The sequence below is a fragment of the Schistocerca cancellata genome, chromosome 2, assembly GCF_023864275.1.
Source record: "Schistocerca cancellata isolate TAMUIC-IGC-003103 chromosome 2, iqSchCanc2.1, whole genome shotgun sequence".
In the NCBI taxonomy this organism is placed as follows: Eukaryota; Metazoa; Arthropoda; class Insecta; order Orthoptera; family Acrididae; genus Schistocerca; species Schistocerca cancellata.
Window position 1 is genome coordinate 969,843,679 of NC_064627.1, and position 16,468 is coordinate 969,860,146.

Consider the following 16,468-nt stretch of genomic DNA (forward strand, 5'->3'; position numbering starts at 1 on the left):
GTTTGTCTTTAGGTGGTTGTAATTCTACGGCGCCATGGGAGTATCTCTGGCAGGAGCTCCTCTGGAGGCGATATCTCACTCAAGCATCGACTTCACTGTGGATCTGTACAAGGTTAGTATTAATTTTAACATACTACCCGCCAGCTGCGGAAGCAACGAAGTCTCTCCACATCGTACACTCAAATACAAGAAACCATGACGCACATGGATCGTCACTCAACAACAATGTTAATACCCAGCTGTTACTTAAAAAACATAGCGGCTACTGCATGCAAAGTGGTGGTGGTGGCAGCGTAACATTCTATGTGGTACATGTAGATTATCAGTTGGAGAAAAGTGAGAGGTGTACCGTTTTCATTAACATGAATGGTTCAAAATGGTTCAAATGGCTCTGAGCACTATGGGACTTAACATCTATGGTCATCAGTCCCCTAGAACTTAGAACTACTTAAACCTAACTAACCTAAGGACAGCACACAACACCCAGTCATCACGAGGTAGAGAAAATCCCTGACCCCGCCGGGAATCGAACCCGGGAACCCGGGCGCGGGAAGCGAGAACATTAACATGAATGCAGTTCTGCAGTCAGTAGTGAAAGCTTCCAAAAAGGCGATAGGTTTACATAAAAGTAATTGTTTATACAACCCCATAGCACAGTAGTAACCAGCAAACCAAAATGTAGAACGTAGTTACAAAATCGCATGAAAATATGCGTATGATTTCAGATGCTGGCGAATGAATGAACCAGGGAATCTGTTTTTCTCGCCCCTGAGCATTCAAGTAATTCTCGCTTTGGTGTATTTCGGAGCAAAGGGCGACACAGCAAAAGAGTTAGAGCGAGGTTTGCACCTTCCCAGTGACAAGCAGCTCACAGACAATGGAATCAATGCCCTGATGCATCGGCTAAATGTGAGTACAAAGCACCAGTCTAATTTTTTTTCAGTTAAAATCTATGAAAATAAATACGTTACCCGCTTTGGTACAGTAAGAGGTATTACAATCAGAAAGACCGTGTATGATTATGATTATTATTATTAGTATTATTATTTATTTGTTTGTTGACTCATTTTTAACATGGTATTGATATAACAAATGTTTAAACAACGTTATCACTATGCTGTGTTTCCTGAGAACCTGATGAACTATTATATAGGTGTTCTGCACAACTGCCTTCTGCAGTTGCAAACAAAGAAGTTTGCAGTTGTGTATCCTGTATGATTTTCAGTTCGTTTCGGGATAACAACGTTGTACGATTTTACCGCTGGGATGATGTGTACCAGACTTCTGTTTCCACGTGGATTTCCGGCCATGTGTCAGATCCCTGTATTTTCATCATCTACTCTTTGCAATTGGTTTGCAAACTGCTGGTGTTGAAAATAGCGATTGATAATAGGAAGAGACTTACTGGGCTATATTGCTCAGTTTAATGTTATGTTTATTACAACGGATTGTTGTATTCGTTATTATGAAGCTATTCCAGTAATTATTTTCTTAAATAACGGTTTGGCTTACTAAGGACCACAAGAAATAACCTCCATATTCTTTCTTTTCTCCATTCTTTCTTTCCATCAATTTTTCATTTTTTCCCCATGTTGTTCTCTTCTTTCTTCTGTACACATTGCACCCCTTTTTTCCTCATTTTTCTGGAAGACCTTGAAATGTCTTACTTTCTCTCTGAACTGTTGTGACTGCGACCAGGACGGTCGAGGGGTAGCACTGACGGAAGGCGCGACGGGACCCGCGGAGAGGCCCGCGAACAACAACACAACGGCAGAGGACGGACACGACCAACGAAGGACAGATCGAATACGACAAGACCGAACAACAGGGTGACAACGAAACAAACTCGTACACGAACCAGGAAGAAAGCAGTCTAGCGCAAGCGAGGTGTAAACCGACGTAAGCGAGATTAGACTGACTGGATGAGCTCTTTTTTTCCCTTTATTGTTATTTAAACACCTTTACATAAGGTGGGTTGGCTGCAGCATACTACGCTGCTCTTCAGCCACAAGTTTAACAATGAAAATACAAATAAGACACATAAGATACTGAACAAAGTGGCGGGCAAAAAAACAGTAGACACAGAAACAAACAACACGAAGCCGTTCACACTAGGCGAAAAACACACTAAAAAACTGTCGGCACTGCGCACAAACACTGACGACGTAGACGGTACAGGTGAACGAAGGAGCGTGACGGCGAAGAACATAAAACCACAAGCACGAGAGACTGATGGTGATCTCTGGCGCGCGAATGTCCTCTTAACGTGTGCGAGTCCGGGGACCTGCCGAGAGGGGAAGAAGGGGGTGGGGGCGGGGGCGGGGATAGGGGAGAACGAAGATGCCAATGGCAGAGGAGATGGTAGAAGGAATGGAGGTATGGGGGTAGGGGACGTCCAGGGGAGGAGTGGGGGAGAAAGGGAGAAGGGTGGGAAGGGGGAGAGATGGGAGAGAGGGTGCCCTGAGGAAAGGACACAGGAAGTGGGAGGGGAGGAGTAAAGTTGATAGGAGGGTAGATGGAGGGGAGGAGGGCATCATCAGGGAGGGGGAGCTGGCGGAAGCCACCTTGGGAGAGGGTAAGGAGGGTGGAGAGATGGAGAGCAGGTGGGACATGGAAATACAGGCGCAGCAGCGGATGGGGGTGGGAGAGGATGTGAGAGACAAGCAGGTGAGGGGGATCTAGTTTATGGGAGGTGTATAGTATCCGTGTCCGTTCGAGGATGAGGTGGGGGAATGGAATAAGATCGAACAGGATCCGTGTGGGGGAGGGGAGACGGATACGATAGATGAGGTGGAGAGCATGGCGTTCGAGGATTTGAAGGGATTTGTAAAAGGTAGGAGGGGTGGAGATGCAGGCAGGATGGACGTAGCAGAGGAGAGGGTGGATGAAGGATTTATAGGTGTGGAGGATGGCGGAGGGGTCTAGACGCCACGTACGGCCAGAAAGGAGCTTGAGGAGACGGAGCCAGGAGCGTGCCTTGGCTTGGATTGTCCAGAGATGGGGGCTCCAGGAGAGGCGACGGGCGAGGGTGACGCCAAGGTACCTAAGTGTGGGAGTGAGGGCGATAGGACGGCCATAGATGGTGATATAGAAATCGAGGAGGCGGAAAGAAGGGGTGGTTTTGCCTAGAATGATCGCCTGGGTCTTGGAAGGGAATGGATGAGCTTTTTTTTTTTTTTTTTTTTTTTACTTTATTGTTATTTTGACACCTGAACAAGCAGGTAGGCTGGCAGCAGCAGAATACGCTGCTCTTCAGCCGAATAGAGTACAAGGAAATAAACAAAGAAGAGACATCACTTAGAAAAACGGCGGGAAAAAACAGTAGACTCATGGACATAAAAACCACAAGAAGCCGTTCACACTCGATGACAATCCACATTACGAACTGTTGACACGACGCACAAACACTGAAGAAGACAATGGCACTGGTGAACAATGGAGTGTGACGACGAAACTGAACACTAAACACGACGGCACACACGATACACTGATGGCGATGACCTCCGGCGCGCGAATGTTCACTCAGCGTGTACGAGTCCGGGGACCTGCCAAGAGTGGAGGTGGAGGAGGAGGAAGGGGAGAGCAGAGATGCCATGGGCAAAGGAGAGAGGTGGAGGGAGGAAGGGGGAGGGGAAGCCCGGAGGAGAGGGTAGGAGGGAGGGGGGAAAGGAAAGAGAAGGGAAGGGAAAGGGGGGGAGGGAGGGTGCCTAAAGGAAAGGACACAGGAGGTGGGGGGGGGAGGATCAAAGTTGATAGGAGGGGGTAGATGCAGGGGAGGAGGACATCATCAGGGAGGGGGAGCTGGCGGAAGCCACCTTGGGAGAGGGTAAGGAGGGTGGAGAGATGGAGACCAGGTGGGATGTGGGAATATAGGCGCGGCAGCAGGCAGGGGTGGGAGAGAATCGGGGACACGAGTGAGTGAGGAGGATCAAGTTTACGGGAGGTGTACAGGATCCATATCCTTTCAAGGAAAAGGAGGAGGTGGGGGAAGGGGATGAGATCATACAGGATCCGCGTGGGGGAGGGGAGACGGATGCGATAGGCAAGGCGGAGAGCATGGCGTTCAAGGATTTGGAGGGATTTATAAAAGGTAGGGGGCGCGGAGATCCAGGCTGGATGGGCGTAACAAAGTATAGGGCGGATGAGGGATTTATAGGTGTGGAGGATTGTGGAGGTGTCCAAACCCCACGTACGGCCAGAAAGGAGCTTGAGGAGACGGAGGCGGGAACGTGCCTTGGCTTGGATTGTCCGGAGATGGGGAGTCCAGGAGAGGCGACGGTCGAGGGTGACGCCAAGGTACTGAAGGGTGGGAGTGAGGGCGATAGGACGGCCATAGACGGTGAGATAGAAATCAAGGAGGCGGAAGGAAGGGGTGGTTTTGCCTACAATGATCGCCTGGGTTTTGGAGGGATTGACCTTAAGCAACCACTGGTTGCACCAAGCAGTGAAGCGGTCAAGATGGGATTGGAGAAGGCGTTGGGAGCGTTGCAGGGTGGGGGCAAGGGCAAGGAAGGCAGTGTCATCGGCAAACTGGAGAAGGTGGACGGGGGGTGACGGCGGCGGCATGTCCGCCGTGTACAAAAGGTACAGAAGGGGGGAGAGGACGGAGCCTTGGGGCACACCGGCGGAGGGGAAAAAGGTGTAGGAATCTGTGTTATGGATGGTGACATAGGAAGGACGGCGGGAGAGAAAGGAACCGATCAGACGGACGTAGTTAATGGGAAGTGCAAAGGTTTGGAGTTTGAAGAGGAGACCGGAATGCCAGACGCGGTCATAAGCGCGTTCGAGGTCAAGGGAGAGGAAGATTGCGGAGCGACGGGAATTAAGCTGTTCGGAAAGGAGAAGATCGTCAGAAGAGAAGGACGGCCGAAAGCCACACTGGGTGACGGGAAGGAGGCGGTGCTGGCGGAGATGCTGGTGGATGCAGCGGGTGAGGATAGATTCCAGGACCTTGCTGAAGAACGAGATAAGGCTGATAGGACGGTAAGAGGAGACGGCGGACGGCGGTTTGCCAGGTTTAAGGAACATGAGGATACGGGAGGTTTTCCACAGGCCGGGGTAGTAACCGGTGGACAGGACTACATTGTAGAGCCTGGCCAGGGTGGAGAGGAAAGAGACAGGAGCTTCACGAAGGTGACGGTAGGTGGCACGATCGTGACCAGGAGCGGTGTTGCGTTTTGTGCGGAGTGTAGCAATGAGATCCTGTGTAGTGATAGGGGCATTGAGTTCCGTGTGTGTAATGTTGTCCAAGTACTGGAAACCAGGAGCGAGGGGAGGGACAGAGGTGTCAGTTCGATCGCGGATATCCGGGAAGATGGGGTAATCGAACTGGGGATCATCGGGGATGGAGAAAACATCGGAGAGGTAGGAGGCAAAGTGATTGGCTTTACTAAGGGCGTCAGGGAAGGGGTGATCATCGTGGAGAAGAGGATAGTAGGGGGAGGGTTTAGTTCCGGTAAGGCGACGGAAGGCCGACCAGAACTTGGACGAGTTGATTGGTAGGGTTGCATTTAAACGGGTGCATGTCTGTCGCCAGTCCCGGCATTTCTTAGCCGCGAGCAAATTACGAACGTGTCGCTGGAGTTGCCGGTGGCGTCGTAGTGTGTCCGGGTCACGCGTGCGGAGGAAGGCACGGTAGAGACGACGGGATTCACGGAGGAGGAGAACGGCCTGTGGGGGTAAGGTAGGATGGTGGGGGTGGATGGCGACAGTAGGAACGTGGGCCTCCACGGCCTCAGACAAGGTCTGCTGGAGAAAGGAGGCGGCATGGGTGACATCGTCAGGGTGGTGGTAGGTGAGAGGGTGGCTATCGACCTGGGTGGAAAGGGTATCCCGGTAGGCATTCCAGTCGGCTCGGGAATAGTCGTGGACATACTTAGGGGGAGGATCAGTACGAGGGTCGGGGCGAGGGCGACGACCGTCTAAAATGGTGAGGAGGACAGGGAGATGGTCGCTACCAATAGGTTCCAGAACATCCACCGTTATGCGGCCAAGGAGGTTGGGGGAGGAGAGGATAACATCAGGAGTGGAGTTGGATTCGGGACGGGTGTGCTGGGGGATGGGAATGAGGTCGCCTTGAAGGGAGGAGAGGAACCGATGCCACCGCCGTAACTCGGCGGCGGAACGACTATGGATGTTGAGGTCGGCGGCAATCACGTAGGAGGAGAAGGTACGGTCAATGTGGGAGAGGAAGTCGAAGGGAAGAGGGGCGTTAGGGCGGACATAGATGGTGGCGCAGGTAACGGTAAGGCCAGGGAAGAAGAGACTAAGGATCAGGTGTTCGGTGGGGTCGGGAAGGAGAGGTGGAGCCGAACGGGGATCTGGCGGTGGTGCCCAATGGCAACTCCGCCACGCGCAATCGGGAGGGGATTATCGGAGCGGTGGAGGAGGTAGGGCGAAGTGTGGACTGTGTGGTGGGGTTGCAGGAAGGTTTCATTGAGGAGGAAGGCATCCACGCGGTGGGTGGCAAGGGTGTGCAGGAAGAGGTTTTTGTTGGCGGGAAGGGAGCGTATGTTGTTGAAAAGGATACGTTGCTGTCGCGCCATGACAGGGATTTAAACGAGGGTGTCAAGACGGGAGAAGGTGAAATGGGCCTGGTTGTTGGAGTAGGTGGCGTACATCTTGAGTTGGAATATGGAATGGGCGGCAAGGGAGATCTGCTGGAGGGTGTGGGGGCGCTGGAGGACAATGGTAAGGAACCTGATGATGTCCTCAGTGGTGGGGGGGGGGGACGAAGGGAATTGCCAGGAGGGGTGGGGGCGTCCAGGGGACGGACAGGTACGGTGAGTTCAGGAGTGGTTGGAGGGGGTCGGGCTTTACACTTTTGGGAGTAGGTGGGATGGGGGAGATTGCAGGTATTGCAGGAAGGAGGGGATTGGAGGTTAGGGCACTGCCTGAGGGTTGGGCTGGGGGAGGAGATGAGGACCGAATCACGGCGAGGAGTGAGGATGGAGATGGGGGCACCAGGACAATGCTGGCGAAGGAAGAGGGTGAGGTTCCGGGCTTCAAGGAGAGAGGGATCAGGACGGGAGAGGAGGTAGCGGTAGGAGGAGGGGGTAGAGGAGGAGGAGGAGGAGGAGGAGGGGGCAGGGACAGGCGGGGAGACATCCATGGCATCATGGGTGGGGGGAAGGAGGACGAGGCGGAGCCTTTTTGGAAGCAGAGGAAGCAGGGGTGCCACTGGAGCGCTTGACGGCGGTGGAGGAGGTGTGGGGGACGGGAACAACGGGTATGTGGCGGGGAGGGGCAGGTCCCGGGGCCGGAGTCGGCGCCAGAGATGGTGACGGTGAAGGTGAAGGTGAAGGCGACGGGGAGAGCTGGGCGTGGACAGTGGCCCGACGGGCCACCACCCGAGCCGGAGCTGCAGTGACAGGCTGGGGGAGTGGGGGGAAAGGATCAGAACAAGAGGGGCGAGAGGAAGAAGCGGGAGAGGGTGCGAGAAAGATAGAGGGTGAAGGGAGAGTGAGGAGAGGTGGGATGGAAGGAGGGGGGTGGGACTGGGCACACGAAGTTATAGTGGTGGAGGCGGCGGAAGGGGAAGTATAAACTATGGCGGTGGTGGTAGCGGTGGCAGCGGCGGACATGACGGTAGACAGAAACAATAACCAACGGAACGAAGAGGAGAGGACAGAAACTGGGGACGGAGGAAGACGGCGGCGGGCGCCGGCTGGCGGCGGCGCCGGCGGGCGCCGGCTGGCGGCGGCGCCGGCGGGCGCCGGCTGGCGGCGGCGCCGGCGGGCGCCGGCTGGCGGCGGCGCCGGCGGGCGCCGGCTGGCGGCGGCGCCGGCTGGCGGCGGCGCCGGCGGGCGCCGGCTGGCGGACGGACGGACGGACAGCAGGCAGCAGCGGCGGCGGCGGTGGTCAGCGAGCAGGCAGGCGGACAGACGGACGAACAGCGACAGCAGGAAGCGACGGGCAGGCAGGCAGACAGACAGACAGACAGACAGACGAACACAAACTTCGAAAGCGGAGATTCCAACCAGGGAGTAGCCCAGGCCTTGGAATTGGACGCCTTCGAATGAGGGGATCCAACCCTCTGATGAATGGATGAGCGAGGGGCCAGCGCTTAAGTACGCTCTCGGGGGCGCCGCTATTGGCCGCTGGGACCACGTGTTCCACTGTGGCGCCCCCACACTAAAAGCGGGCCAGGATGCGCGCGCCGCCACAGCTTATGGTGCAGCGACCTCTATTGGTCTTCGACGTCCATTACGTCTGGCGCGGATTCAAATTCCGCGGCACGCGGTACCAGATGAATCTTTCTCATTCTCCTATTTCTTCCTCTGTTATTTCCATTTCCCTCAGGTCTGCTTTAACTTCTTTTACCCATGTCATTGATCTTTTGGGGGATTCTGTCAAAAGAAGTTAAAAATTCTTTTTGTTATTCTGTTTTCATCCAGTCTTATTAGGTGCCCACTGAATGCAACGTTTCTCTTCCTCATCGTGTCTGATATTCGCTCTACTTTTCCATAAACTTCTTTATTACTTCTTAATTTCCATTTCCCATCCCCATATTTTGGTGCCGAGACTTTCCTGAATATTCTCCTTTTTCCTTTTCTGTTTCAGATGATTGTTTGACTGAATTTAACGAAATGCATTGTAATGCATAAAGGTATTCTGGTTTGATCATAGTATTGTAGTGACGAAGTTTTGCATTTGTAGAAATGGATTTCTTGTTATACAGGTTTTTTGCTTTGTTAGGTTCTTTGTGTAAGGCATTTGGTTGTATAATTTCACATAGATATTTAAATTTTGTAGCTCTTTTTTACTCTGTCATAATAATCTTTCAAGGATTTCGGTGCCTCTTTCACACCTGTCATGTACATTGCTTTTTCTAAAGATATATACAGGCCTGCTTTTGAAGCTATCTCGGCGTAGGAGATTTATCTACATTGTTCCATCTACTATAGATTCAGCGAAGATGGCAAGATCATCTGCAAAAGTCAGACAATCAAAACTCACATTATCCCCTTTTCTCCCAATTGTTATTCTTCTAATTCCTTCTTCTTCTGTTCTCTTCATGTCTTGATTACCTTTTCTAGTACACAACTGAATAGCAGTGGGGACAGTCCATCTCCCTGCCTTAAGCCAGTTTTGATATCAAAAGCCGTGGAGGTTTCGCCTAAAAATTTAATTACGCATTTTGTAATTGGTACTGTGTCGTTTTTGATTGCCACTGACTTGTTGTCAGTTCCAAACTCTTTTAGGGTGTTGAATAATGTTTTACAGTCAATTGAATAATACTCTTTTTTTTAGTCTACAAATGTTATATAAATGCTTTTAGATCTCAATCTTCTATACCTGATTATGAATTTCATGCTATGTGGTTCTGAGTTTATGTATGTCCTGGATTTTGTTTTATAAAATTTGCTGTTGGTTCCTCACAATTTAACGACTTATTGAAATTCATTACTAATATTTCACAGTTTTCTTTGTTGTTTGTGGCTAATTTTCCGTCTTCATTCTTGAAGCGTATTATCTGCCAGATTAGCCGAGAGCGCTAATGCGCTGCTTCCTGGAGTCGGGTAGGCGCGCCGGCCCCGCATCGAATCTGCCTGGCTGATTAACGATGGTGTGCCGGCCAGCCAGGATGTGGTTTTTAGGTGGTTTTCCACATTCCAATAGGTGAATACCGGGGTGGTCCCCACGTCTCGCCACAGTTAGACGACTCACCGACATTTGCAACACATTCGCACTATTTCGTAATTTGCACAGGCAGCTGGAGTACACTAATTCCGTCCTGGGGGGGGGGGGCGGTATGGAGTGGCGGCAGGAAGGGCATCCGGCCACCCCTTAAAAATTAACTATGCCAAATTCGTACTTCCTGCAGACCCTGCACACGATGTGGGACAAAGGCAGTAGCCGAAGAAGAAGAAGATCCTTGTAGCACAAGGTAGGTGGGTGGTACGTTTGGAGGCTTTGTTTGAATGTTTTATAGAGGTTCCTAGTAAGAATTATTATTATTATTATTGCATAAAAAATTCTCGGGTTTCCAGCCGCGTCAAGTGATTGAAATTACCTGAGCTCTCGGTCAAGCACTCCTTGATTATTGTCTAGTAATATGACTGCCAGTGGGCTTCCGGTACGCCCCTTTTACACACTAGCTGCTGGCTGTGGCGTCACTGGTGCCTGTGGCATGCTTTGACTCGGTGTTCGCTGCGCCCACTTCAACTGCACCAGTGCTGCATCCCATAGCGTGCCGAGCTCTAAGTCACTATCGCTCTGTAGGGTGTTACTGGTAATTTTTATTTCAATTGCATCATTAATCACACCATCCCAGAAACCTCTATAAGCAGCATAGTCCATTACCAGTTATACCACTTGACAGTGGCCAAGGAGTACTTGGCTGAAAAAATGGTTCAAATGGCTCTGAGCACTATGGGACTTAACATCTGAGGTCATCAGTCCCCTAGAACTCACAACTACTGAAAATGATGAAAGGAAAAATGTTTCTCGCTTACTACATCTTTGCTGTTCATGTAATAAAACTGCCGCATAACGCACGACCTTTTACTTATTACTTCTTTACTACCACCTCCATTACCTATACTTTTACAGACAGTGTCCACAAACATCACTGGATGTACCTGAAAAATGATATAATTGCGCAACACGAAGTTAAAAGCATCTTGCACTGAAGTCCACACTACGTTTAGAGTATCACTAAAATGTGCCCGTTATTAAAGGTCTTGTGTTCTTCCAAAATCTAGCATGCTTCTTTCAATGCTTCTTCAGTAATGTCCCACGGTGTTATATGCACCATAGAACATCTGTTCTGTGTCTTATTAATTTACTTGGTACACTATTTCTCTGAATCTGAGCCACATCTGGTCGATACTTACATGTTATAAAAGGAAAGGCAACTATCTCTACGAAAATGTCAACAGAATTTTTATCTACTTTTTTTTAATAGCTGTATTTTTTGCTGAATGCGAATGTTACGGTATTCAATCTTGCCAGAACGACCGTCTGATCACTATCTCCAGTACTCATCAAGATATTCTTAATTTTCTCACGACAGTACCGTTTTTCGCTAAGAGGTCTAGTATGCTACTACAATCATTTACCATTCGTGTGGGTTCTTAAACTAACTGCTAAAATAATTTTCGGAGAAAGCGTTTGAGTAAAATTTCTGGAGTTGTTTCATACTTATTACCCAATTTAAACATGTATTTTCGTCAAGATATTGAGGGTAGATTTAAATCACCACCCACTACAATTATAAGAACCCGTTACCTATTTGAAATTAGCCTCAAAATAGCCTTAAACGTTTCAGCAACTGTATCATCTGAGTCGGGAGGACGGAGTCGGTGAAAGGAACCAGCTGTTAATTTATTTCAGTTCTCGAGTATAAATTCTTCCCATATTAAGTCACAGCAAATATCTAATTCAAATTCACTTGCAGGTAAACTACTTCCAACAGCAACATACACGCTACGATCAACTGAGTTCGTCTGTCCTTTCTGTATACTGTTAAGTCTTTGATAAAAACTTCGGCTAAACTTATCTCCGACTTTAGCCTATTTTCAGTACCTACACCGATTTATGCTTTACTGTGTTCTACGAGAGCTTGTAGGTGCTCCCAACACAGCTGCGACAATCTATAACTGCAATATCGATGTTTTGTAGCCAGTCGAAATATACAAGCATGCGGCAATATTAATAGAAAATAATACGCCATAACACTTCAGTAATACGTGGACAGTACCTCTACAGGATCGAGAGATAAATTTTACTTTTGTAAGACCACAGTTCGAATCTTAGGATTTATATTGGACGAGGACTACATCTGCCGACCATGTGTAAACTCCTACCATGCCCCCTTTATGTCGTTCTCCGAAGAACGACTCATCAATCGGTAAGATATAGTGGAACCAGGTCCTCTGAAGATGTCCAACGCAGCTCTGGAAGGAACGTCAGAAAAATAAAGTTTCATGGAGGATGTACATACAACCCTAAAGTTTCACCGGCAACTAAGAAAACTAGTCGTAAAGGCTTTCAAATTAAAAATGCTTTCACGCCTAACACGCAGTTCTTTTGTATACTCATCGGTCTTCGGACTGGTGTGATGCGGCCCGCCACGAATTCCTCACCTGTACCAACCTTTTCATCTCAGAGTAAAACTTGCAAAATACGTTCTCAATTATTTACTGGACATATCACAATCAATGTCTTGCTCTGCAGTTTTTATCCTCTACAGTTCCCTCTAGTTCCATGGAAGTTATTGCCTTATATCTTAACAGATGTCATGTCATCCTATCCCTTCTTTTTGTCAGTGTTTCCCATATATTCCTTACCTCGCCGATTCTGTAGAGAACCTACTCATTCCTTGCCTTATCAGGCCACGTAATATTCAACATTGTTCTTCTGTAGCATCACTTCCGCGATGCTCCGATTCGATTCTGTTCCAGTTTTCCTACATACATGCCTCACAGCCATACAACGCTGTGCCCCAAACGTACATTCCTAGAAATTTCTTCCTCAAATGAAGACCGATGTTTGACACTAGCAGGCTTCTTAGGAATGTCATTTTTGGTAGAACTATTCTGTTATTTATGCTCTCCTTGCTCCGTCCGTGGTAAGTTATCTTGCTGTCTAGGTAGCAGAATTCCTTGTTGTTGTTGTTGTTGTGGTCTTCAGTCCTGAGACTGGTTTGATGCAGCTCTCCATGCTACTCTGTCCTGTGCAAGCTTCTTCATCTCCCAGTATCTACTGCAGCCTACATCCTTCTGAATCTACTTAGTGTATTCATCTCTTGGTCTCCCTCTACGATTTTTACCCTCCACGCCGCCCTCCAATTCTAAATTGGTGATCCCTTGATGTCTCAGAACATGTCCTACCAACCGATCCCTTCTTCTAGTCAAGTTGTGCCACAAGCTCCTCTTCTCCCCAATTCTATTCAATACCCCCTCATTAGTTATGTGATCTACCCATCTAATCTTCAGCATTCTTCTGTAGCACCACATTTCAAAAGCTTATATTCTCTTCTTGTCCAAACTATTTATCGTCCATGTTTCACTTCCATACATGGCTACACTCCATACAAATACTTTCAGAAACGACTTCCTGACACTTAAATCAATACTCGATGTTAACAAATTTCTCTTCTTCAGAAACGCTTTCCTTGCCATTGCCAGTCTACATTTGATATCCTCTCTGCTTCTACCTTCATTAGTTATTTTGCTCTCCAAATAGCAGAACTCCTTTACTACTTTAAGTGTCTCATTTCCTAATCTAATTCCCTCAGCATCACCCGACTTAATTCGTCTATATTCCATTATCCTCATTTTGGTTTTGTTGATGTTCATCTTATACCCTCCTTTCAAGACACTGTCCATTCCGTTCAGCTGCTCTTCCAAGTCCTTCCTTAACTTCATCGAATTCTTATCACTAGATATGATGTATCTCGCTTTTCTCATTTCTGCTGCTTCCTACTTCCATTTATTCTCAGCCCATTTCTGTAATAATTAGACTTCATTCCATTCGATACGTCCTATAATTCTTCTTCACTTTCATTGAGAACAGAAAGTGAATTTTATCATTGATATCTTTTCACCTTGAATCTTAATCCCACTCTTCAACTCTTCACTTGTATCCGTTATCGCTTCTTTTATGTATAATCGGAACAGTAGGGACTAAAAACTACATCCTTGTCTTGCACCTTTTTTAATCCGAGCATATCGTTCTTTCTCTTCCAGTCTTATTACTCCCTCTTGGTTCTTGTATATATTGTATATTACCCGTCTACCCCTATAGTTTACCCCTTTTTTATCTCAGAATGTCGAACACCTTGCAACGTTTTACGTTGTCGAACGCTTTTTCCAGGTCGACAAATCTTATTTATACTTTCTGCGTTATTTGATCTCAAGTCTTCCAAAGCTCTTTTAAATTCTGAGTCCACAATGGATTCTCTACCTCCTCCTGCCTGTCGATTCCTGTTTCTTCTTCTATCACGTCATGAGATAAATGCTCCTCCTCACAGAGGACCTCAATGTACTCTTTCCACCTATCCGCTCTCTCTTCTACATCTGAAACTGGATTTCCCATTGCATTCTTAATGTTACCACCCTTGCTTTTAATTTCACGAAAGATTGTTTTGACTTGTCTATAGTGTAAGTTAGTCCATCCGACAATCACTTCGTTCTTGATTTCTTCAAATTTCCATGCAACCATATCACCTTAGCTTCCTCGAAGTGATTTATATTTCTATATTCTTAAATTTCCCTGAAAATTTTTGTACGTACTTCTCTCGTTGTTCAAATGAAGTATTTCTTCTGTTACCCATGCTTTCATTGCAGTTACCTATCTTGTACCTATGATTTTCTTTCCAAATTCTGTGATTACACTTTCTAGGGAAGTTCAATCCTCTTCAACTGAATTTCCTACTGAGCTATTCGTTATCACAGTATCTAAAACTTTAGGGACTTCAAGCGTATCTCTTCTTTCCTTAGTACTTCCGTGTTCCACTTATTTGCGCATTGATTCTGCCCGACTAGTCCCTTAGATTTCAGCCTACTCTTCGCCACTGCTGCATTGTGATCAGAGTCTATATCTGCTCCTGGGTACGCCTTACAATCTGGTATCTGCTTTCGGAATCTCTGTCTGACTATGATATAATCTAACTGAAATCTTCCCCTTTTCCAAGTGTACCTCCTCTTCTTGTGATTCTTGAAGAGAGTATTCGCTATTACTAGCTGAAATCTATTGCAGAGCTCAGTTAGTCTTTCTCCTCTTCCATTCCTACTACCAAGCCCATATTCTCCCTTAATTCTTTCTTCCATTCCTTCCCCAACATCTTCATTCTAATCCCTCACGACTATTATATTTTCATCTCCTTCTACGTTCAATACCCTCACATACTTTCTCTATCTCTTTGTCATTTGCTCGCGACGTCGGCGTTGGTTTGCTGTCGATTCTGATTAGAACAACTGAACTGTTCACAGTAACTCAGTCTCTGCCCTACCTTCCTATTCATAATGAATCATAGTTCTCTTATAAAGTTATCTACTGCTGATTATATATCTTTACTCTTCTGACCAGAAATCCTGCTCTTCTTTCCACATCACTTCACTGACGCCCACTATATCTAGACTGAGCCTTAGCATTTCCCTTTTTGAAATTTTTAGCTTTCCTATCATGTTCAAACGTCTGACATTCCACTTTATCCTTTCGTTGGTTATTGAGTTTTTATCTCGTGGTTACCTCTCCCTTGGCAGTCCCCTCCCGGAGATCCGAGTCATTCACATATTTGTCTTAGAGCCGAACCTACTGAGAACCTCCTTATTCCTTATGTTATCTGTCCGCCTAGTTTTCAACATCCTTCTAAACCACCATACGAGTATCTCAAAAGCTTCGAGCCTCTTTTTTTCCGATTTTCCGCAGTCCTTCATTCACTACCGTACAATATTCATCCAAACGTATCTTCTCAGACGTTTCTTCCTAAAATATGGGCCATTGTTTGATACCAGCAGTCCGCCCTCTTTGCCTGTGCTAGTCTGTTTTTTCCACTGAAGAGCCGAAGAAACTGGTACACCTGCCTACTATCGTGTGGGACCCACTCGAACACGCAGAATTGCCGCAACACGAAGTGGCATGGACTCGAATAATGTCTGAAGTAGTGCTGGAGGGAACTGGCACTATGAATCCTGCACGGCTGTCCATAAATCCGTAAGAGTACGAGGGGGGAGGATATCTCTTCTGAATAGCACGTTGCAAGGCATCCAAGATATGCTCAGTAATGGTCATGTCTGGGGAGTTCGGTAGCCAGCGGAAGTGTTTAAACTCTTTTTTTTTTCTTGTGGTTTTAGGGCGCACAACTACAATGGTCATTAGCGCCCAGACTAAGTTAGGAATGCACTGCGAGGCACAAGGTTAAAACAGCAACTAAAAGGAACAACACTATAAAAGACATATTAACAGGCATAGGATTAAAAAAAACGGTATAATCAAATGTCCTTAGACAGGTTTGTCAAGTGGATAAAACGAAGAACGCGAGTAGCTGCTCCTGGGTCATCCACTGAAATGGCATCCAGAGTACATGGCAGGCCAAGATCAACACGCAGTGTATTAAAATTTGAACAGGACGTTAAAATGTGGTGTACCGTCAGCAAATGCCCACATGGGCAGAACGGCACCGGCGTAGCCGTCAGCAGATGGCGATGGCTGAACCGGCAGTGTCCAATTCGTAACCGGGCCAAAACGACCTCCTCCCGCCGAGAAGGGCGTGAAGAGGTCGTCCAAGCCGTGGGAAGAGGTTTCAAGGCCCGAAGCTTGTTGTCCGCAAGTGTAGCCCAATCGGCATGCCACAGCGATAAAAAGCGCAGACAAATGACCCTGCTACAATCAGATGAAGGGACACAACAAGAAGCTGTCTGAGGCTGGAGGACCGCAGCGTTGGCCGTGGCATCTGCAGCTTCGTTTCCATGGATATCGATATGGCCAGGAACCCACATAAAGCTAACCGGAGAACCGT

At 47.8% G+C, this 16,468-nt stretch overlaps 1 protein-coding gene across 1 annotated transcript in view; it reads left to right on the forward strand.

Moving 5' to 3' along the window:
* The first annotated feature begins 34 nt into the window (after window positions 1-34).
* The window catches only part of LOC126160215 (leukocyte elastase inhibitor-like), a 62,169-nt gene continuing 45,735 nt past the window's right edge, over window positions 35-16,468 (forward strand). Inside the window, exons 1-2 of the mRNA XM_049916892.1 lie at window positions 35-105; window positions 726-909. Coding sequence (XP_049772849.1) covers window positions 35-105; window positions 726-909 — 255 coding nt within the window. The remainder of the gene's footprint in view (window positions 106-725; window positions 910-16,468) is intronic.